This window comes from Antennarius striatus, chromosome 21, assembly GCF_040054535.1.
Source record: "Antennarius striatus isolate MH-2024 chromosome 21, ASM4005453v1, whole genome shotgun sequence".
In the NCBI taxonomy this organism is placed as follows: Eukaryota; Metazoa; Chordata; class Actinopteri; order Lophiiformes; family Antennariidae; genus Antennarius; species Antennarius striatus.
The window spans coordinates 16,477,501-16,500,474 of record NC_090796.1 but is presented as its reverse complement, the minus strand read 5'-3'; the positions used below and the strand labels follow the sequence as shown (position 1 = coordinate 16,500,474).

Below are 22,974 nucleotides of genomic sequence, written 5' to 3'. Positions count from 1 at the left end.
ATATATGGAGATTATAGGAAGTATTCAGATTCTGTATTGTCAAATTAAAACAATACTGCAATAAGAAAATGTTCCAATAAAAAAATGATCTACATGAAGATGTAATTTAAGTATTTTAATGAAAACTAAAAGTACTCATTTTATATTACATTTTTTTGAACTTCTACATGCAATATTAGTTTATTAATATTCAATAATCGATATAATCTAATTTTACTGTAGCCCTCAGATGAATGTACAGTAATCCAGTAGTTTTAGTGACAGTGACTGAAGGGCTGTCTCATGACTCGTCCTTCAGGATGCGTTTCATTCAGATTACCTTCATTTAAATGTGTTCGTACCAGCGGAGCGTGAACTGAAACCTGAAGCAGTCCCTTGTCTGTGTGTGATTTCAGAACCCGAGAGGTAAAAAGTTGAAAAAGTTCCCACGAGAACTTTCCTCTGAGCGCCTCTGTTCAGGAAGCTGTGGCTTTGACTTCAGTCTGCTCACACCTCCTCATCAACACCACGCACATCTCTGTGTAACGACAGTGTGTGTGTGTGTGTGTGTGTGTGTGTGTGTGTGTGTGTGTGTGTGTGTGTGTGTGAGGGTAGTACATTATGCATGCATACGCTTGTCTGTCAGTCTCTCTCACACACACACACACACACACACCTCGGGTGGCCCGTATGGAAACCCTACAGGAAGTGAAGGTCGGGCCCAGAGAGGTCAGGAAGGAGTCAAACCGCCGGCTTTCGTCGACACGCTTCAACTCTCGCTACGCCCAGTTAACTGTCAACCACAGGCTGCACAGAAAACAAATCACAACCACCAAAAACTGTGAAACGAAGGGTTTGAAATCCAACTTTTTTGAAAAACTACTTGCTGGGAACGATGGAGCTGATGTCCCTTAAAACAAAAAACACTTTCCTTGTGTTTGGGTTCAAATAAGAAATAAAATACAAGTCAGTTAATATTAGAAAATATTTATCCCAAAAAGGATCAGTGAAAATAACCGATATGAAATCAAAGATGGAGGTAGAGAGGATCTTTGTTCTCCAGTTTCATCTGGGGTACCCGTTTAACATCTGGTCCAAGGACAGCTGCAGGTACGGCTCCTCCACGCCGCTGTGTGTGTGTGACACGTATCAACACATCGTTACAGCGTGAAGCACACAAAACCTTCTAACACCTGAGCAGTCAGCTGACACACACACCTGAGGATGTAGGTCACACACAGGATGCAGAGCGGCCGCTCGACGCCCGGCCTGGACCTGGAGGGCGTGTTCCTGGGAATGACTGCGCCGTGAGACTCCGCCCACACGTAGCCGCCGCCCTTCACCAGCATCCGGTACGGACCGCTGACCGACTGAGACTTCAGACACACTGCAGAGAGACCGGTGAGATGATCACAGGTGCTTGTGTGTGTGTGTGTGTGTGTGTGTGTGTGTGTGTGTGTGTGTGTGTGTGTGTGTGTGTGTGTGTGTGTGTATGTGTGTATGTGTGTGTGTATGTGTGTATGTGTGTGTGTGTGTGTGTGTGATCCACTCACAATTCAGGTGATGTTTAGTCAGACGGTGTGTGTCCAGCGTGTGGCAGAGGTCATAGATGGACCGGCCCAGCAGCTCCTCAGGTCGGTAACCCAACAGCAGAGTCACTCTGCAAAAACACACGAAGAAGAAACGACACACAAAACAGCATCAAATAAACTCTTAAAGGTACAGTTCACTCAAAATTCATACACCTTTTAATACAAAGGAGAAGAACATCACATTAAAAAAAATGCTATTTGCAACTTCCCATGAGCTGAAGTCTAAATTGGTAGCTTCCAAGCTAAAAGAATTAGCATGCAACTTGTCTGTAGAGAGTGCGCACACACACACACACACACACACACACACACACAGACACACACACCACTAAGATCTGCAACATCTAGCAGCACATGCACACGTTTCTTCTGCTTGTAGGTTTGTGTTGGTGGTGTGTGTGTGTGTGTGTGTGTGTGTGTGTGTGTGTGTGTGTGTGTGTGTGTGTGTGTGTGTGTGTGTGTGTGTGTGTGTGTGTGTGTGTGTGTGTGTGTGTGTGTGTGTGTGTGTGTGTGAAGGCGCAGCACCTCTGGTCACAGTGTGTGAGCCTCATGTCCATGCTGTGCTGGCTGCTGAAGGTCTGGCCGCTGAGGAGCGTGTGCGATAAGGGCAGCGGCTGGCAGGTGAGCAGCAGGCAGGAAGCTGCAGACCAGGCCGGACACGCCCTGCCCCAGCCCTGACAGTGGAGAACCTGGAACCACATGGAGAAGGAGGTCACAACCAAAAGGTGTCATCGGAAAGGAACAGGAAGTAGCTTCACGTTTCTGTCCCACCTTCCAGGTCGACGACCTGAGGTTGGGGCTTCTGCCTCGGCTCGTCAGAGCGCTTTTCACCCTCATGATGAAGTCTCTCTTTGCACCGCACCGACCTTCATCTGAAAAGTTTTTGAAATTGATTTAAAGGGTTCACCCTTCGTAATATTTCACAAATCTGAATCTGATTGCGTACCTGCCGGCAGACGCAGGTTACTTCTTACTTCCTCGTGGTCACATGGGTGAGCCAGCTCAAAGATGTTGTGTCCCATCAGCTCGGTCTGTCAGAACCAGAAGAACTCGTCTTCACACCCTGAATCCTGATCAGTACACACGGATACGGTAGACGTCTACCTGCGTCCAGCCCATGTACTTCCTGATGTTGTCGGACAGGAACACCACGTCTCCATCGGCAGACAGGACCATCAGGAATCCCTCCAGGGTCATCAGGTACATGTTTGTCTCCTCTGAGACTTTGGAGCCCTCCTGGTGTCGTTTCCCATCACATCCCAGCTGCTCTTCTCCGTCTCCCATCTTTTTATCCTGATTTATCGAGTGACAACCTTCTGTTTTCATCCCAACATTCCCTGAAACAGAGCGAGAAAGGAGGTGACATCATGGATTCAAGACGAACAGACAAAAACATTCCTCATCTCAGAGGTGATGAAGCATGGTGCATGTCTGAGGGATCACTGGATGGGGTGTGTTCCATGTTTGCACAAACGTGCTTCCTGGTTTTCCTGGTGGAAGGATTGGACATGTGATCAGGAAGAATCCTGTTAGTTTGCGTGGAACTGAATGAAAGAAACATGGTCAGGAAAATTGCAGGACGTCAATTACGCACACTGGGTGCGCGCAGAATACTGGAAAAACAAGCAGCAATGCGCACAAAAGTAGGTTATTACCGAATGGATGTGCGCCTTTGAGCAGTGTGCGCGTACGCAGGTAGCTGAGGGTGAGGCGGATGACGGAGGGCCTGTCCAGGTGGGTCCCTACGCCAGGATGCAGGGGCAGGAGGCGGGACAGATCCACGAACACGTCGGATTCCACCCGCCGCCTCCGCCTGGCCGCCTCCCGGCTGATCGCCCTGCGGAGGAGAACAGACCTCTGAAGATGATTTGTGATTAAAAAAAACCCCCACCTCAATACCACAGTTTAAATCCACATGAACACTGATTTGGAAACGTTATCCTGGAGTCACGCGTTCGTGCGTCACGTTACGGTTCGAAACGCGTTAAAGGACTAAAGGGTTGGAAAAAAGCTGCAAAACAGAAGTTCAGTTCTCAGGCTGATTACAGATGAATGCGTGTCAAATGGAAATGTGATGAATTCACACAAATAAATGGAAATAAGAAACTTTGATTGCCTGTTTAAGATGATTTGAAGGGCCAAACGTGGCGATGCTGGGAAAAAGATGTGAAACACATCCGTTCTCATTTATGTATAAACTTATTTTATTTAAATAATTAGTATTTTGACCAGAATCTGATTTTCTGTTGTCACCAAGAAGTTTAGAATTATTTCCCTTCCACGTGAAGCATAGATTTTTCTCCACGCATGACGCATTCCTCTACTTCAGTGTCCAAACTTGATTTTTACAGCACATCCTCCACACGTAGGTCAAGCTTCAGCTCATCCAGCAGACTAACGAGGCCCGGTTCACCCCGGTGACCCTACCGGCATTCCGTTAAAGCAAATAGATCCATTCACACAGCAGCTTCACCTTCTCCTCTCCTTGTCGGCCGTCATCTTGTCCTGCTGGTGTCTCTATCAGGTGTCATCACGGCGGCGGCAGGAGCTCTCACCCCGGTGGGGGGGGGATGTCCACACTGTTATGTGTTAAAAAAAACAAAAAAAACAACCCACAGGTATCCCAGCTAATCAGGGAGGCGATTAGAGATGTCAAATATCACAAGGCAGGTGGTGGAACGGCTCCTCTGGTGCGCGCATTACGCACGGCCTCCAAACTTTTACGCGCGTCACCCTCCCCTTTCCCCTTCCTCCCTCCCCCTTTCCTCTAAAACCTGACAGCATCCCACTGAAGGAAAATAAAAACGAGCAGATAAAACACAAGGACAGACGGCACAGAGGAGTCCAGGGTGATGTAGACAGCTCAGTGTTTTATTGGAATCAGACCAGACGGGACTAGCCCGGCTGTTGCACTACATTTTGGCACAGAGTAAGATAGTGTGACCAGGAACAGCCCTACCCCTGGGTGCACAAAGCTTCACTACACACAGACTCTACTGCACACGGAGCCACCAGCTCGCCTTCAGATCACTGTACAATACACACCACAGTCCTTCTCTGTGTGTGCGTGCGTGCATGTGTGTGTGTGTGTGTGTGTGTGTGTGTGTGGTAGAAAGACAGCGAGAAGAGAAGAGGAAGAGGTGAAGGAGAGAGTCTGAATGTGGTGTCGTGTCTGGATGAGATAAGAGGTAATTCAGCTGCTGGTTTTCCACATTTCTTTTCATTTCCGGCTGTAACAGACCTATAGAATAGTTATAGTATAATACATAAAGGTTTTTTTTCCTCCAGATACACTTTACAATAATTACTATTATTAGAATAAAAAAAAGAAAGACAGCAGTAAGAAATAAAAGCCATTCTTGAAAGAAAGAAAAAATACAAGTCAGGCTGAGTGAGACGTTCGCTGGAGGTGGGAAAGAGGAAGGAAGAAGAAATAAAAAGGGGAGAGGATGAAAACACTGGTGGTAACTATAGAAACAGAAATGTTGAAGAGAAAAAAAAAATCACACAAGGAGATAGAGATGGGGGGGGTAAAATTCACACGTACGAAGATGTACATTCACGCAGAACGGACGCCCACGGGCCGACGCGTCCACGCCGGCGGGGACGGACACGGACGCTGAGAGGAGCAGATGGATGAGATGGCTGGAGTCACAACCCCCCCTCTCCCCGGTCCACGTAATTAGTTCAATAGCCTGTAACACCAAAGCTCCGCATCCACGTGAAACACACAGCAGACGGGATGAGAGCAAAAATTCAGTCATACAAACAAAAACAACAACAACAACAACAAAAAAAAACACGTCTGAGGAGAAAAAAAAAGATCAAATTACACATGAAACAACCAAAAAATTAAAATATATATATATATAGTCAGGGTATTGCACAAAGTGTATTTGGCCCTAACCGGTCCACAATAAGGACAGTAATAACACAGGTAGGGTGCTTGTCCATGCGCCACAACGCTCCTTCACTAGCAGACGATACCAACACGACACAGCCACTCGACACAGGCTATATACAGGCCTCTGCGCCAGGCACCAGTCCACGGGCGTGCCGGCGAGAGAAGCAGTGTGTGTGTGTGTCCGTTTGGGTGCGTGTGTGTGTGTGTATGTTTGGTTGTCTTAGCATGTGCAGCGATTTTGATAGATTTTTGTGAGATTGTGTCCCTGCGAGTAAAACCGGGGGGGGATTGTGTTGCGCGTGTGCATATGTGTGTGTGTGTGCGACAGCGTGTGCAGGTGCGTTTATATTCATATTCATAGTCATATTTATGTTCATAATAAACCCAGGCAACGAGAGCAACACAACGCAAGAAGGAATATCTCAAAAGGAACGACAACCAATAGCTTCAAAAGTAAAGGAGTGAGCGCGTGTTCGTGTCTCCGGTAAAGGGATTTATAGTGTGTGTGCGTGTATGTGTGTATATGTGTGTGTGTGTGTGTGTGTGTGTGTGTGTGTGTGTGCAGGCCGGGTTGTGTTAGGTCTGCGTCTCCTCGGGGGCGCAGTAGGAGAAGTCTTTGAACTCCTCTTGGTTGATCTGTCGGATGATGGCCTCGTCGGTGGGCGTCAGAACCGGGTCCTCCTTGGTGAAGTCCTGGTCGAAGTTATTCACGTCTCGCTTGGTCTTCTGCAGAGACACACACACACACACACACACACAGTGGCAGGTTGTCAGAGGAAGTCGTCTTTACAATCTATGGCTGTAAACGTGATGTAATAGCGCCACCGTCTGACCGTTACTGTCATAACTCACACTAAAGACGTTCAACGAACTCAGGATGTTTTTAATTTAAGCTCATTTTCATAATTCAAACTCGCACTTTTATTTTGACACTCGTGCGCTTTATTGTGAAATCCTGGCTCGTCTCGGTCGTCCCGCTGAACGCCTGACTTTTCATTTATCCTTGTTCAAGGACTTCTGGATTAAAACACGGAGCAAAAGCTGCAAAATTGTGATTTAAAGCTTGACTGCAGCCTTCAGAGGATCTAACATGGCGTTCCTCTTGCAAATTATAAATCAGGAGATGGAAGAACGGGCTGCGTGCCAGAGAGGGAACCATTAAATGTGGGAGGAGGTGCAGATGAAGGGGCTGAGAACCCAGAGTGTCTGACGAGGCGCTTGTCTTGTTGGAATTTGGATTAGACTTTCATTTTATTAAAAGGGGCTGTCGGGTCCTGGCAGAGAAGAAGTTCTGAGTGTCCTTCTGGACTAGAAATGCATTAAAGACAAACAGAAAACTTGGATCGTTTATGTTTGCTGTTAAAAAGAAACAAAACCAATGCATCCTGGGAAATCAATACACCCATCCTGTTTCTATGGAGGCTGCGCTGAATCATTTATTCCACTTAGATGTAAGAAGTTCAGAATGAGTCCGAAAATAAAAATAAAACTATTTAACTCAGTAAATATGAAATAAATGAAAAGTGTTTAATTTAACGTGAAATAAATTGTGTTCGAGTTAATTGTGTTTAAATGAAATTGTGTTTAAGTTTGTATGAAATAAATAAAAAGTTTGTGTTTAATTTAACTCAGTTAATATAAATGAAAAGTTTGTGTTCAGCTTAAGTTAACTCAGTTAATATGAAGTAAATAAAAATTTTGTGTTTAATTTAAAATTAACTCAGTTAACAAAGTTTGTTTTTAAGTTAACTCAGTTAATATTAAATAAATAAAAGTTTGTGTTAAATTTAAGTTAACTCAGTTAATATTGAATAAATAAAAAGTTTGTGTTTAATATAAGTTTATAGGACAGTTTTATTTTATTTTATTACGTTCAGTGTTTTTTACAGATTCGCTTGAGATCAAAATGATTTCTGCACAAGAAACAGAATCTGAATGTAAACAACAACAACAACAACAACAACAACAACGACTCATGTTGTCTTCAGGTTGTTTACTATCATTATAAAGTATAAAATAATTTCCTTCGGCAGGACATTAAACTCATGCATTCGATGCAAAGCTTTTTGTTCTTCCCTTTTAAACTTATATTATGCAGCTCTCTGAGGATGTAAACCAGCAGTGCGTGTCCGTTTGTGTGTGTGTGTGTGTGTGTGTGTGTGTGTGTGTGCGTGTGTGTGTGTGTCTTACAATCCGGGGTTTAAAGGGCGGCTTGACTTTCCTCTGCTCCAGCAGGACCCAGTCGATCTCTCTGAAGAAGGCGTGGGTCTTGATGGCTTCCTCGCAGCCCTGGCTCACCACGCAGCCCAGACGCTTAGCCGGGTTCTTGGTCATGAACTACACACACACACACACACACACGATTAAAACATGTTTGATGCCACAGCAGCAACCCAACCGCCGCTGTGGGTTCCGCCACCCGGCGGTCGGCGGCGGCTTCATCCCGACGTGAGGCGGCGGTCGGGGAGCAGGGAAGTGTTCCGGTTGCTAATAATATAGCCGGCGCATTAATGGCTCGGCGGAACGACGAAGACAAACAGTGATGAAGCCGGTCAGCAGAGTGCCGGCGATATTTACAGTCGCTGAAAGCCGGGGCTCCTGTCGTTCTGCTCAGTATTATGAGAGCACTTTGTGATCCGCTGGGCTTTTATGATCGCATTGTTACCACTCTGACCTCTTCCACTGACTTTTTTTTTATTCTTGCCGGTATCATAGCAAAGTGAACGGTAACAACTGCGCGCTAAGTGCACTCCAGTTGTTTATGAGCAGCTCTGAGGATAAAAATATGAATGACAGTGTGACTAAGGATAACGTTAGCCGCGGCGCACCACTATCTGGTTGTAGAGGCACCGAGGGGTTAAGTGGGTTGGGTTGTAATGGGCGCCAGGATGAAGCACAGCGATGGAGTCTGAGCAGTTGAATTATTTCATTCTGGGGGGTGGCGGGGGGGTTCCTACCGCTCTGAGGATGGACACGGCTTCTTTGCTGAGCCACACGGGGTAGAGGACGTCGTCGTGGAGGATGGACTCGAACAGGTCGTCTTCGTTGTCGGCTTCGAACGGAGGCTGTCCGGCCATCATCTCGTACATCAGCACCCCCAGGGCCCACCAGTCCACCGAGGAGCCGTACTCCAGCTCCTGCAGGATCTGCATCCAACGAGGACCGCCAGGTTCAGTACGGAGGACGGCGGCGACGCCAGTGGATCACCCAAAACAAGGGGAAGGAGCTCACCTCGGGGGCGATGTAGTCGGGTGTGCCGCAGAAGGTGGTGGTGGTCACGCCGTTCATGATGCCTTCCTTGCACATTCCGAAATCCGCCAGCTTGCAGTGACCTTCCGCATCCAACAGGATGTTGTCCAGCTTCAGATCCCTGAAACAAGACGGAAGCAGAGTCGTGCAATCTCCTCCATAATGATACGATATGATGAGGGGGAAAGGGGCGGGGGTTTACCTGTAGATGACGCCGTTACGGTGCAGGAACATGAGCGCCGAGGTGACTTCGGCGGCGTAGAAACGAGAGCGAGGTTCATCAAACTTCCTGGAGCGTTGGATCTGAAACATCAGGTCGCCCCCGTTCACGTATTCCATGACAAAAAACAACCGGTCCTGCAAAAGAGAGATGGAGATGTAAGAGACAGGAAACGGAGGTGTGATGTCAGGGCGGCGGGCTGGAGGCGGGGCCTACCCGTGTCTGGAAGCAGCAGTACAGCTGGGTGAGGTAGGGGTGTCGGCGTGCCAAGGCCAGGATGCGTTTCTCCGTCATGGTGCAGTCCACGTCATCGTCCTGCAGGATCACGTCCTTCTTCAGAACTTTGACGGCGTAAACCTCCTCTGTGCCCTTCAGCTCCGCCAGCATCACCTGGGAGGGAGGTGAAGGGGTGAGGAAGAGGAGGGAGAACAGAGAAGTTACATCCCCAAACTGTGCAGAAAATCTGTTGAAAGATGTTTAAAAGAACAAAAACGTAATCAAACAAGGTAGTCAGAGACTGCAACATCCCGCAACACCCCTGAATTCCAAAAGTGAAGGTCATCATCACATTTTTGTGCCTCTGGCTTCCTAAAAATGTTGCTTTTTGTTTTCTGATTATATCTCATCAGGTTTGAGATGTGTACCAACTTTTATACCTAAAAAGGTGTAAAAGTGAGAATTTGACCTTGATTTATTTTTTCAAGGTCAAGGTTGTGATCTAATTTACATCCTCTTGCCTCCCTGAATATACGCCTTTCGTTTGGGTCTTTCTATCTCATCTGTTTCCTGAAATATGTGCAGAAAAATATGCACAAAAGTTTAAATTTGACCTTGACCTAGTTTTCTCAAGGTCATCATCTCATTTTTATCCCCTTTGCTGCCCGAGTAATGTGCTTTTTCTTTCATCTTTCTAAGGGTTGTGAAGATATTTGTTGGACGGACAAATGAACACACAAAAACAGACAATTACAACACACCGCCGCGTTGCGGGACGTAAATATGAGCGTTCACACCTTCCCAAAGCTGCCTTTGCCGAGAACCTTGATGAAGTTGAAATCCTTCAGGCTCCTCCTCTGGATCTGTCCGTTCTCCCTGCCCGTCGACGAGGACGAGGAGGAGGAGGAGGTGGTGGAGGAGGAGGAAGAGGAGGAGGAGGAGGAGGAGTGTTGGGGTCCCTGCTGGTCGAGCGACAGCGCGTCCTGCAGGCGAGCTAACCCTGCCAAGTCTGTGGGCGTCGACAGAAACGAGCCGATCAGAAAAGCAGCGAAGACGCGTCGTTTTGGGAGCGTTTAGCAGAAATGTTGCTCATTATTTGTTGCTGATTACTTCCAATAATCATGATAATCACATCCTCTGTGAAAACCCGTCGGGATGAGTCAGCGTCTCCGAGCTGGGATTTTGATTGAAATAGGCCGTCGTCGCCGCTTTTGGCTCGGCGAAAACAACAACAACAAAAAAACAAAAAAAACGGGACTGGTTCCCACAAAGAGAAAGTTAACTTTTACTTCCCAGGCTGCGACGTGTGAGAGGACCATGACTAACTGTGACAACCAAATGGCATTGGTGGGCGGCAACGGTGGTGGTGGTGGCGGTGGGGGGCAATTCTTATATAATTCAAGTCCTCTGTTAAACCTACGGCCTGAAAACTACTACTAATATTATTACTGAAAAGGAAATACGAGCACATCAGAGAAGGCTTTGAAACGTCGGTTGTGTGTCCGTTACCCTGCTGCGAGGGGGAGGTGGGGACAGCCGGCTGGTTGAAGCTGTTCTCCTCGGCCTGGGAGAGCTCAGGAGGAGACTGGGGAGGGTCCTGCCCTGGAGTCAACTAGAAAAAGGAGAGACAACATGACCGTTTCCTTGGGGAACGTTTTCATCCTGGAAAAAAAAACCGCTGGGAGGGCTCGACGGGTTACCTTCCTCCTGCGCTGCGCCGTGTTGGAGATCTTATCGGGAGTGACCCCCAGGTCAGACAGGACCTTGGCGATGCCTCGGGCGTCCACGCCACAGTTAGGAGCTACGTTGGACTCGCACCGCCTGTGCACGTTCATCTTACACACTGCGACACGCACACATGCAAACGGTTTCAAAACGACAGGTCGTACTTCTCATACATGCACGGCTAATTACAGATGACGCTCATTTAAACGCATCACAAACTACCTCAAACTAAAAAAGCAGACGTCTGCCTGCCGAGGCGAACAATCCTACACGTTTGTCTGTGTGTGTGTGTGTGTGTGTGACTCACGTCACACCCCTCCACAAAGACTCATGGAAATCTGTCATGACTCATTCCAATTAGCTGAATAAGCCTTTATTACTATGTCATTAAATGAACAACATCCAAACAGGTACGAACACAGTTCCCACACAGGCTGCAATTAGATGAATTTGTCCAAAAAATTCAAATTTTTTAAAAAACTTTTTCACCAAAAAACAACAACATAATACAAAAAAACCAAATAATTCTAAATAATTGTGTGTTTTCATTATTAAACAAGCATCATAAAAAGATAATAAACATTTAAAGCAATCAGTTTTTTGTTTACATTCTTTGAGGACCTCTAAATGCATGCCATGAATGTGCATTGTGTGAATTCCACGCCGCACTTGAACGCACCTTTGCACTGCAGGCCCTGCCTCATGAGGCCCCACAGCAGGGAGCCACAGTGATCACAGAAGGTGGGGACCTTGTAGTTGTGGATACTGAACTTGTGGGGCATATTAACACTGAACCGCTGTGAACCCACCTACAGAGGGAGACACACACACACACACACACACACACAAACACACACACACACACACACACACACACACACACACAATGTGACAAAGAGATTAATGCATGAAGCTCAAGTACAGAGTGTTCCCTTAAGGGACAGATTCATGCCTGGATGTGTGAACGTGACTCATTTTGTGTTGAGATGAAATAAAAAAAATTTAAAATTTATTTTTTTAAATCCATGCAACAAAAACTTGTGTTGTTTGCTCGGTGTTTGCGCACCTCCTCCGGCGTGTCCTCCTGCTTCTTCATCCCGGCACACTTGGTGATGATGAGCTCATGGCAGCGCTTGTGGACGACACACGTACACACTGGAAGCACAACGACAACGTCACGCGTCAACAGAACTTAAAACCGTCACTTTGACCTGTAGAATCTGATCAGCGGAGCGACGAGGAACACGAGACGTCTTGATGTCCTTAAACGCATCTCATTCTGCAGCGGTTTCATTTGTGTAGCTGAAACATGAAGGAATGCTTCAACGGGCTGAGCTGCTAATGAGCTGAATTATTAATATTTGATATTACATCACATGTTTAGTCATCACACTCCCAGGATTCTGCCAAAACCTGGAATACTAATGAATTATTTCTACATTGTTCTGCAGCAGAGAAGTTCCTCGGTGGCTCAGAAACACTTCCAGCTGCATTTTTTTGGGTCGTTCCATGAAATGCGTTGACATTTGACCGTGAAATTCTTTAATTTCATGCCATGCATAACATATAACATTTGTAATAAAACATATTTTTCAAGATCAGGCACTATTTTCTGAGACTGTTAGCAAATTACATCGAGTTCAGAGATTTTTTTCTTTTTTGGGGAGGGAAAATGTGACAGAAATTCTGGATATGCTAAAAATTAACCCCACATGAACTACATGAAAAAAAAACATGATATAGATGAATTTAAAATTTTTATTAAATTGTTTCCCCTATTTTTTTGCGGGTTGTAAATGTTCTGTTTAACAGAGAAAGTTTTGAAAGGAAAATTTACCAAAAATATTATAAAAGAAAAGTCAAACCTCATCATTGTATAAACTTCTCTTCTACAAACTCTTGAATGATGTCACTTCCTGTTGAGGTGTCACTGACAGGAAGTTTATTGTATTTTTGGAGCAAAATTACATTAACGCGACTGGCTGGAACATGAACTTGATGGACACAAATAAATCATGCTATTCTAAACAAAAAATGGGTCATTTTAATATATTTAACATATTTTCTATTAAAAGTATTTCTAACTATAAGAACAGATTTATTGGATATGTTTTACATTTTATATTAGATGAATAACAAAAATGCTCAGAGCAGACATGAAAATATGATTGTAGTTTAACATAGAGAGTAAAAAATATGCAAATTTATATTTATTTTTCCTTATTTTGTATATTTATTCTACCTCATGCAAATAAATAAACTTAAGACACTGAAAATATCACTGACAGCTTTTTTTTAATGTCTCCCCATTCTTCTCAAACTGAACACTTATCATGGAACGACCCTTTTGGCGCTTTTTTTTTTAATCCGCTGCAGGTGAATCAGTTGAGTTCATCTACGGCAAACGGAATTCAGGAAGCTGTGAAGCTCCCACGTTTAGCGTGACGTCACCGGAGACGCCGCCAGAGGAAAGTTACTCACCCTGACACTGGTATCCCTGCTTCCCAAGGACGCCCCTATCAGATCACACACAGAGGAGGCAGCGTTACACATCATCGTCAGTGTGTGTGTGTGTGTGTGTGTGTGTGTGTGTGTGTGTGTCCTACCAGATGAAATCTCTGCAGTGGGAGCAATAGGTCGGCTGTCTCAGGTAGGTGGCCATGAACTTGTGTCCGTTGACCTGATGGACGCGTCTCCGGACGGCGCCCTGTCGCCGGCGAGGCCCGATCCTCTCCCGGAACACTCGCTCCTCGTTCTCATTGGTCCCCGAGGCTGGAGGGGGCGGGACAACAACAACAAACATGTGTTTGTCAACACAACTTGGTGGCATCTTGATGCATTCGGACATTACTCGTCCAGACGGTTTGTCCACATGGGGATCGTTTGGATCACGTTGCTGGAGATGTTTAATCATTCAACAACAGCGTCTCAAACACACACACACACACACACACACACACACACACACACACACACACACACACACACACACACACACACACACACACACACACACACACACACACCTCCTTGTTTCTCACAAACACCCCACACCTACTGGAGGCCCAGGCATGCGTTCTGTACGTGTGCCTGCTATTTATACTTCATGTGTGGGCACGAAAACGAAGGACAGCATATTAAAATACTCCTCCTCCAGCGCCATCCATCCATCCATCCCTCCATCCATCCATTCATCCCTCCATCCATCCATCCCTCCATCCATCCATCCATCCCTCCATCCCTCCATCCATCCATCCCTCCATCCATCCATCCTTCTCGCTCTGCATCTCCCCGGAAACATAAAGGCTTTCCGAGGGTAACCTTAAGACAAAGAGAACCACCTCCGCTCTGCCACCCACACACACACACACACACACACACACATACACACACACACACATTTAACACACACACACACACACACACTACTTCCCTCTGCGCTACTGTCCTACTTTACCATCCCTCCCTGAGTGTGTTCTAGATGTGGTTACTGCTGGAGTTCAATTACAGACAGGCTGTCTAGGGACAGTGTGTGTGTGTGTGTGTGTGTGTGTGTGTGTGTGTGTGTGTGTGTGTGTGTGTGTGTGTGTGTGTGTGTGTGTGTGTGTGTGTGTGTGTGTGTGTGTATGTGAGTGAAAGTGTGTGTTATTGTGTGTCTGTGCGTTCGGAGACAGCTTAATGCGCCATTATTGGGATCACTTTGTTTTACATAATACATCATCCATCTGTCCGGGGAGGAAACCAGGCGTAACGACAGACGAGACGCGCTCCGGTTCAGCCGGACGACCGACCGACGTCCCGCAGAAAAACACACGCACACGGATGAAAACACGGAGGGCAACAAATAAATATTACATGCAGATGAATTACAATACAACCAAGGGCTCTGATCCCTGCAGGCAACCAGAAACAGCTTCTCATCACCTGGGAATGAAATTTATCCAAAATGATGCGAGGTCCAACAGTCACTTTTAATAAAATTCAAATCTGATCCAAATTTAAACAGAGCCAGAGAAGAAGAAAAAATAAATCACAATCTGTCAGGAGGTTAAGATTTTATTCTGTAAGAGGGTTCCTGGTTTTATTTCTTTAATTATTTATCATTTATTCATTATTATTTATGTATTCATTTATTTATTCGTTTTATTTCTTTACTTTTATTTCTTTTATTTAGTATGCCAAAACTAAAGCACTGTGATGAAGTGGCACATAAATGCACACGTGACATCTAGATTTGTGACGTCATGCATGGATCCAGGGTGGTTCTGTTTACGTGGGGCCCTGAACGCAGCACAGCAGCTCCTATCGCTAAAAGAAATTTAAAAAGGGACGAAAGGAGAGAATCCAGAAAAGGAGAGAAAGAAGCTGCAGATGGTCAGATTGGGTCAGGAAAGACAGATGTGTAGGGATGAAGAGGAGGAGGATGAAGACGAGGAGGAGGAGAAGCGGCCCTGCACCAGAGGAGCTAAAAATACCTCCTCTTCCTCAGGTTCTCACCCTCCATCTCCCTCCCATCGGCACACACCGTTAGTTTTATCGGCGCACATTAACGAGAACTCAGGCAGGAAGTTCACGAGTGGGAGGAGAGTGGGTCGTGATGTCACGTCAGGCTATCCAATCAATGAGGAGGAGGGCGAGACATGCACGCCTGAGTCTGCGTGCGTGTGTGTGTGTGTGTGTGTGTGTGTGTGTGTGTGTGTGTGTGTGTGTGTATAATCCATGGCTCAATCTCACCGGTTTATTTTAAGGCTGGACTCCCTCTCCTGCTCCATACACACACACACACACACACACACACACACACACATACACACACACACACACGTGAATGCATCCACAATGGGGCGGAGACCAGGTGTGAAGATGCACAGGTGCAGGTGAAACACACAAGTGTAACTAGAGGAAAGAAATGGAAGGAGAAACTTCAGCTCCTTTAAACTGAGGGTGCTGGGGGACCTCATGCACACTATGGGGGGGTGGAGTCAAAATCTGAGCAGCATTTTATCATCCTTAGGTCGACATGGAGACGGGATGCCCAGTTTAGACCGCAAAGCAAAGCATGATGGGATCGGAGTGGCCCACGTGGGTGTGTGCAGCAGTTCACACACACACACACACACACACACACACACACACACACACACACACACACACACACACACACACACACATACACACCTGCAGCTTAAGCTCCGATCAAGTTCAGGTGAGACGCTGGCAGGTGAGGGGGGGCAGCTTACAGCTTTAAATAGCCCCACCTCTCCAGGCTCATTACCGTCGGCTTTGAGCGTGTGTGTGTGTGTGTGTGTGTGTGTGTGTGTGTGTGTGTGTGTGTGTGTGTGTGTGTGTGTGTGTGTGTGTGTGTGTGTGTGTGTGTGTGTTTCACCTTCAGTGGACGAGCCTGACAGATCGATGACCACGTACACCTTCCCCTCTGGCTCCAGGTCGATCTGCAGAGACAGACGGAGAGTAAATAACTGAGGAGTGGCACAAACAAACAAACAAACAAACAAATAAACAAAAACATAAACAAAACAAAAGAATTAAAGGACACACAGAAGCGATCGGGCCGCGTTCCAAACATGTTCGATTATTAAAGATTCACCTGGAGTGACCTAAAGGAAGTCACGGACGGATCTCCAGATCACGTGACTGACTTTGTGAACGTCACTATTGTTCACATGAACTCACAAGCATCAATAGCATCAATTGACTGATTATTCCCTGATAGATCCCAGATCAGCCTATCAGGAGTTCTGATGCCCATCATCTTGTCACACTTAGTGTCTGAAGTCAGACGACGTCACGTATCGATTACTCGACTGTCGTTTAGATTTATTTATAAGCAAATAAAGAGCTTGAATTACAACCCGCAATAATGAATTTCTTCTGCGCGCGTCACGCGCACGGAACTAAAATAAAAAGACTTTCCTGCTGGATAAACAAACGCACGCGCTTAATCAACAAACAATGACATCACCCCCCCCACCCACCCTTACGACACAGAGATTAGAGAGAGAGAAAGGGAGGCTCAAATCCTCCGTTAAGCTCCGGGACAGCAGCCGATCATCTTACGCAACAGTCAGACCCGCAACACAGACGCGTCCACGCATCCTAAAGATCACGCGTGAAAACCTCAATACGGTACCGAATGGAACCGAACCGCCTCCTCTGGCTCGCAGGAACCACAAACAAGACCCCCCCCCCCCCCCCGCCGACCCCCTGACGATAAGACCTTAACTTCGGCCACCACTAACTGACTTCCACGTTCGATTAATCGATTAATCGTTCACTCTTTCAAACGCCTGCCGCACAGGCGACGCCGTGGGATCGATTCTTGTGGACGCCAGAGACTTTGAAATCAATAACCGATCGTCAGTGACAGATGAACCTGCGACTCGATTGATCGATCACATCTCGGACACGAACCACGACCACGTTAAATTCATTGTCCGGTGACGTGAACGCGCTCGTCCAGGTGAGGACAGATGCTGCGTTCAAAGACAATCGGACTTCCGGACACATTAGAGACTCGCTGTTCCCTGACTAACACCGAACCGGCGGCGGATGAGTGACCTACAAACGTCGACGGGTTCTAGACGTCCACCCTTGAAAACGTGGTGCTAATCCCCAAACGCAACCTGTTGCGTAACGGCGCATCTCAGCAGGGATTTACGCCGAAAGATGGACGCCGTGATTTGGAGCGGAGGGGATGGAGCCGCCATCTTTGATCCAGAGGAGCAGCAGGATGCTAACACTCAAAGCTAGCTACGCTCGACAGAAGGGAGAGCGCCACCATCTCTCTCTCTCTGAGGGAGTTGTGTGAGCGTTTTGGAGGTAGGGGAGCGTTCAACGCCAGCTCCGGCCCCGTCCCGTCAGGGAACATCCAAACACTCTCGCCACTGATGGGCCTAAAAAAAAAAAAACCAGACACACCATATGCAACAAGCCAGAGAAGCACTCAACCAGGCAGACGGGGGCACTCAGCGCCTGCATTATATCAATATTGTGGAGCTGACCCCTCCCACTCCTTCCATCTCGCCGGCGAGCAGACGGCGCTCAGGAGCATTTAGTCTCAGCGACCTTCTCCCAAATCCATCTGTCAAATAACAAGTTTGAGAGCTCGGCTGCATTCGCACAACAAGTGTGTGTGTGTGTGTGTGTGTGTGTGTGTGTGTGTGTGTGTGTGTGTGTGTGTGTGTGTCGTCAGGAACTCAACACAGGCTCGCAGGAGGCCCTTGCTGAGTGAGACAGCATGAGAGTCATGCATGTTTAATGGAACATCGCAGACGGCTAATAACGTAAGAGGAGCTAAGCAGGGAGGAATGGGGGGAGGGGGGGTTAACAAAGTGGCCTCCCTTCTCCACCAGCGACGGGGTCCAGGAGCCGCGACCAGACAGGAGGGAATTAGATTTTAGAAGAATGAACATTCCTGACGGAGTCGTCTCGGAGTTTAGGAGCGTCCAGATGGGCGGGCAGAAGGCCCCGGACGGCCAGCAGATCGTGTCTGTAAATGAAAACACGCTCCAGAGAGAGCTGCAGATGGACGCCTCGAGGAACGAGCATCTGAGGAGGTTTCTGTCGGATATGTAAGCGCGTGAACGGAAAAACGAGTTTTCAAAAACATGGGTTCCACCTGCTCCCGTTTCTTGTCGGGTTGGGTGACCTGATTTGGCATCAGTGGGCATGCCTGTGTGTGTGTGTGTGTGTGTGTATTGTTACGATAGCAGCAGTACCTCTTAAATCCTGCCTGCCCTACTTAACCACCAGGTCGCCAGGGGGCGGAGCCAACAATGGGTGTGGGATGACTGGGTTGAGACCTGGATGATCAGTCAGGTCTCACTCAAGCACGGAGACATGAAGGAAATATTTTCAAACCCGACTATAGATTATTTGCCGAAAAATGCTCTGATGTCCGTGTTACATAAATGTATCTGGCCCCTCCCCCTTTTTAGGGAGGGGCTAGTGTAGTTTTAGTATATATGCTAGTAGGCCAAGAAGTTACTGCAAAAGCATCCCAGAAGAAAAGTCTGTTAGCCGCTAAGCTAATTGATGTAAAGTGAAATGCTCCTATCTTAAGGTAATAAGAACATATTTTATCCGTAAACATTAATAATTATCAACTTAAACATAAAGCTTTAGTTAAATATTCCTGTTCACACGTCTGCATTGACAGCTTACAATTATTTAACCGATTTTTCTTTTGGTTTCTTTTAGTCTCTTTTAGCCCGAAGCAAACAAATAAAGTTCATGCGTGATTCTACGAAACCGATCATCTGAACCGAATCAAACTGAAGCCGTATTGTTGCTCAACTTTGCGATATGAGCAAAAACATCTTTGTCCAAACAATGATTTTTAATCTGAGAACAAGAGTTTTTATGTCTTGTTTTAGTGTAGCCTTGTCAGCTAAAATGTTCTAGTCGAAAAGAAAAATTAAAATACCAAATTTAATTGTCCTGCTTTTTTAGTGAATGCGACTGGCAGACTTTAATGGTGAACATGTGATGATAAAGCAGAGGCTGGCTGACATCTGATGCGTATCCCAGGCAGGAAACCTGGTCATCGCCTCCCAAACGAGTCCTGGAAGCTCCCGACAGGCCGGCAGCGCTCCGGCGGACGTGTTTACATGTAAACAACACCGGTCTCCACACATCCTCTCCTGCCTCCTGTCCTCAGCTCTCTGATGGGCCTGTCTGTCGTGACCCGAAGCTGTTTTTAGATCAACTTTAAATCCGTGCAAACTTTTGAGTCATGAGCTTCGATGATGTTCTGTTGTAGCTTCAAATAAAAGTAAAAAACGAGTTCATCAACTTCTATTCATCCAAACATTATAGAATAAGTCCAATCATGCTTTAATGTTATAAATCTATTCCACTAAATTGGATCAATACATCACCGAATGTTAATCGGGGACTCTTAGTTTCGCACTTCCAAACAGGCGCTAATCGCTAATTTACCGGAAAAGCGCAGCCAGATTACAATATCGCTAAAAAATGACGGGAAAGCAACGTGGAGAAAGAAGTGATGCTAACAATTACATAAAATTAGCTCAACTGAGCTAGCAGATTAACACACAAACACCTTTAGGTCACGTTAGCTCAGCTCCGCTAAAAAAAACGTTTTAAATTCGTCCATTTCCTACTTTAGGTCTCGATCCTCTCGCCCGGCTCCATCTCTCCCAACTCTCACCAACCAATCTCTCACTTTGTGGTGTTTCTGTGGGTGAGAGGCTGTCGCCAAGGGGACGGGCTGTCATTGTCGCCATGGGGATGGGCTCCACGGAGCATCTCAATTACTGAGTGGGACAATTAATAAGCATCAAAGCCTGGTTAATATTTCACCGCCAGCGCTGAGCGGCAAGCTGGGCCGCCGCCGTCGGACGCATCACGGACGGGGAGGGGGGAAGCAGACGGATGGGAATAAAAGTCCGGTGGCTTGAATTAAACAACTTTGGATAACCATGACCTGGATGAACGAAAACCATCACAGAATCCAATCACAACCCACCAGGATCCCAACTTTACAACAGGAAGTGGGGTTGAGTTTGTGCTGGTTGGCGGCCGATGGTACGACCCGACCTCCTCATGTTCTTCTCATCTGAAGGTGGTTTGGGCATCTGGCCGTGATGCATTCAGGGCTATTCTTTTTGGAGGTTTTTTGGGCGAGTCCAGCTTGGAGGACACCCCCAAGGCAAATGGAGAACTTGCTGGGGGGATTATGCATCCCATCCAGACTGGGAATACCCCAGGAACATTATCCTCTAGAGGAGGACGTATGGAATAATCATGAGGAACCTGCAGCATTGATGGACGGCCTGACGGACGGATGGAGCTCACACGTTTGGTCGATTATATCCAAGTAAATCCAACATATTTGGTTTAAAAGAAAGACTTGATTCTATTTTGGTATTTTTGGGGTGTAAATGATTAATTATCACACTTTTATCATGAAAGAATTAGTAGGTCTTGATTAGTTCATCACCCCTTCAATGGCTTTGCACCCCTTTAATGCGACGGATAGTTGTGCAGCCTGAGGAGGACAGCGGGAGGCCATCGACACAAACCGACCGTCCTTCCCACCATTTCCTTGTTGAGTCTGAACTTCAACATCCTTCCTCCCCGCTGGAGACGAGCAAATAGGAAGTGGACGCATCGGGAGGAAGCAGATGAGCCAGAATAAGTGTGAGGAAGACGAGAGAGAGAGAGAGAGAGAGAGAGGGTGGAGGACGGGGGAGTGGCGAGTAATGGGGTAATGAGAGGAGGAAGAGAAAGGGGAGGCAGATGTATTGACGAGTCAGCGAGCTGGTCAATGAGATGTGGTCAATCAGCAGGGGGATCCATACGCTCTGACCTTCGTCTGGACGTCTGAGGGACGAGGTGTGTGAGCGCAAATCCGATTGGTCGGTATTGGTTAAGGATCATCGCCCTCTCGCCTGCGACCTGGGGGGTCGTCTGGAGGAGTTCAGGAGTCTAAAAAAACATTTCTGCCGCCGCAAAACCTCACGTCTCCAGAAGGGTTGGTTTGGAATGGGTCCATCCAAAACTACGGAAGCCCAGAAGTCCCAATTACAAAATAAACGTTATTTAAGCAAAGACAATAGAGAAAAGAACTTCCGTCAGCGCCATATCGATACGTCCACAAGGGGGCAGCGATGAGACGAATGTTTAAAACACAACCGCTACGACGATGTTGGGAAGAGTGAGGATGTCCGCTGTGGTCGCCGGGGCAACCAGACAAGATAAAAGACGTTAGTTGGACTTCAGCTGACTTTCCAGCGTTGTGACAACGAGACAATAAATAGCAGCTTACGTCTCGGGCGTCTATGTCATGTCAAACAGTAGAAACAACAACGTTCTGGTGTGTCTATGTCTGTTCATAAGCCAGAGGTCGCTGATATAGCATGAGGTTACGTAACCCTACATGTATTGATCCCGCCCAGTATGAAGGGAAGCCTCATCACAAAGACCATGTTGTTGCCTCTCTTTTAACATTGCATCATGGTCATATGTCGATATGGCCGTGTGGAGGGGGGGGGGGGGTCTGACTGAAGAACCCGAAGACTCTTCAAATCAATATTAGCACGCTATAAAAAAACAAACAAAAAAACAGTCGTTTCGACAAAATAGAACTTTATTGTAATGGATTCGGGCGGATCAAAGTGCTTTTCTTTCCTGCAAGAGCTGCAAGTGACGGCGATGTAGAACGCGTGATGATAACTCACGATGTCGTCTCTAAAACGCTCAGACGGAACGGAGACGTGTTTTCCTCAGTTACCTTCATCAGACTGTCTTCCAGAGCGAGACGAGATAAAAAACAAAGCATAAAAGTAAACCCGGATCACATGTTGGAGCTGCAGACCCAAAACAAACGGCTCTTTATCCGCCGCCATACTGGGTCCATGTGGCTGCAGACATCAGTCCCAACGCTGATTAGATTATGGGACAGAAAAGCGGAACGAATGGAAGGAACTTCAGTCGCCGCTGAGGCGCTGGTTGTGTTCCTTGAAGACCTGAACCAGGTTGTGGTCGAATCTCACCGCATCCATGTTGGATTTGTGGCTCAGATCGGAGACACTAGAAACTAGAAGGAAGTGATTTGACGTGTTTCCTCCCCTGCTAGGAGACGTGAGGAGCTCCTGCACCTCCTCACGTCTCCTCATCATGGATGTGTGTTCAGTTGGTCCACCAGGAGCTAGTGGCTAGCTGTTAGCTAAAGCTAGAGATATGGCGCCAAATCAGAGCGACTAATCCAAAGAAATCTTTAAACTGAGAATAAAAAGATTAAACTATTAAAGCTGGAATTTTCTTTTTCTTCTTGTTCCTGTGATGGATGGATGGATGGATGGATGGATGGATGGATGGATGGATGGATGGATGGATGGATGGATGGATGGATGGATGGATGGATAATAGATAGATAGATAGATAGATAGATAGATAGATAGATAGATAGATAGATAGGTGGATCGATCGATCCCTCTCTGGGTCGCGTCACGTTTCTTTTCACCTGCAGACGCACACACTGTCCGTCATGTTTAAATTCATGGCCACGCAAACCCGTGCCCCCCCCCCCCCCCTTCACCCACCAC

General features: G+C 46.8%; 2 protein-coding genes across 2 annotated transcripts in view; both read right to left on the bottom strand.

Annotated features, from left to right (window-relative positions):
* Positions 1 to 230: 230 nt before the first annotated feature.
* Positions 231 to 4,283, bottom strand: epas1a (endothelial PAS domain protein 1a). Its single transcript, XM_068304868.1, has 9 exons — positions 4,045 to 4,283; positions 3,227 to 3,408; positions 2,676 to 2,908; positions 2,518 to 2,602; positions 2,343 to 2,443; positions 2,097 to 2,260; positions 1,533 to 1,639; positions 1,198 to 1,366; positions 231 to 1,108 (listed from the first exon to the last, which is right to left on the bottom strand). Exons 1-9 carry the CDS (start codon positions 4,068 to 4,070, stop codon positions 1,045 to 1,047), a joined length of 1,131 nt encoding a protein of 376 aa, XP_068160969.1. The 5' UTR covers positions 4,071 to 4,283; the 3' UTR covers positions 231 to 1,044.
* Positions 4,284 to 6,042: 1,759 nt separating this feature from the next.
* prkcea (protein kinase C, epsilon a) overlaps positions 6,043 to 22,974 on the bottom strand; it is an 18,179-nt gene continuing 1,247 nt past the window's right edge. Inside the window, exons 2-15 of the mRNA XM_068304866.1 lie at positions 16,272 to 16,335; positions 13,492 to 13,657; positions 13,367 to 13,401; positions 11,952 to 12,040; positions 11,565 to 11,694; positions 10,861 to 11,003; positions 10,670 to 10,772; positions 9,958 to 10,169; positions 9,161 to 9,334; positions 8,927 to 9,081; positions 8,707 to 8,845; positions 8,433 to 8,621; positions 7,666 to 7,812; positions 6,043 to 6,201 (exon numbers count right to left, since the gene is read on the bottom strand). Of these exons, the coding sequence (XP_068160967.1) occupies positions 6,052 to 6,201; positions 7,666 to 7,812; positions 8,433 to 8,621; positions 8,707 to 8,845; positions 8,927 to 9,081; positions 9,161 to 9,334; positions 9,958 to 10,169; positions 10,670 to 10,772; positions 10,861 to 11,003; positions 11,565 to 11,694; positions 11,952 to 12,040; positions 13,367 to 13,401; positions 13,492 to 13,657; positions 16,272 to 16,335 (1,896 nt within the window). The 3' untranslated portion in view covers positions 6,043 to 6,051. The remainder of the gene's footprint in view (positions 6,202 to 7,665; positions 7,813 to 8,432; positions 8,622 to 8,706; positions 8,846 to 8,926; positions 9,082 to 9,160; positions 9,335 to 9,957; positions 10,170 to 10,669; positions 10,773 to 10,860; positions 11,004 to 11,564; positions 11,695 to 11,951; positions 12,041 to 13,366; positions 13,402 to 13,491; positions 13,658 to 16,271; positions 16,336 to 22,974) is intronic.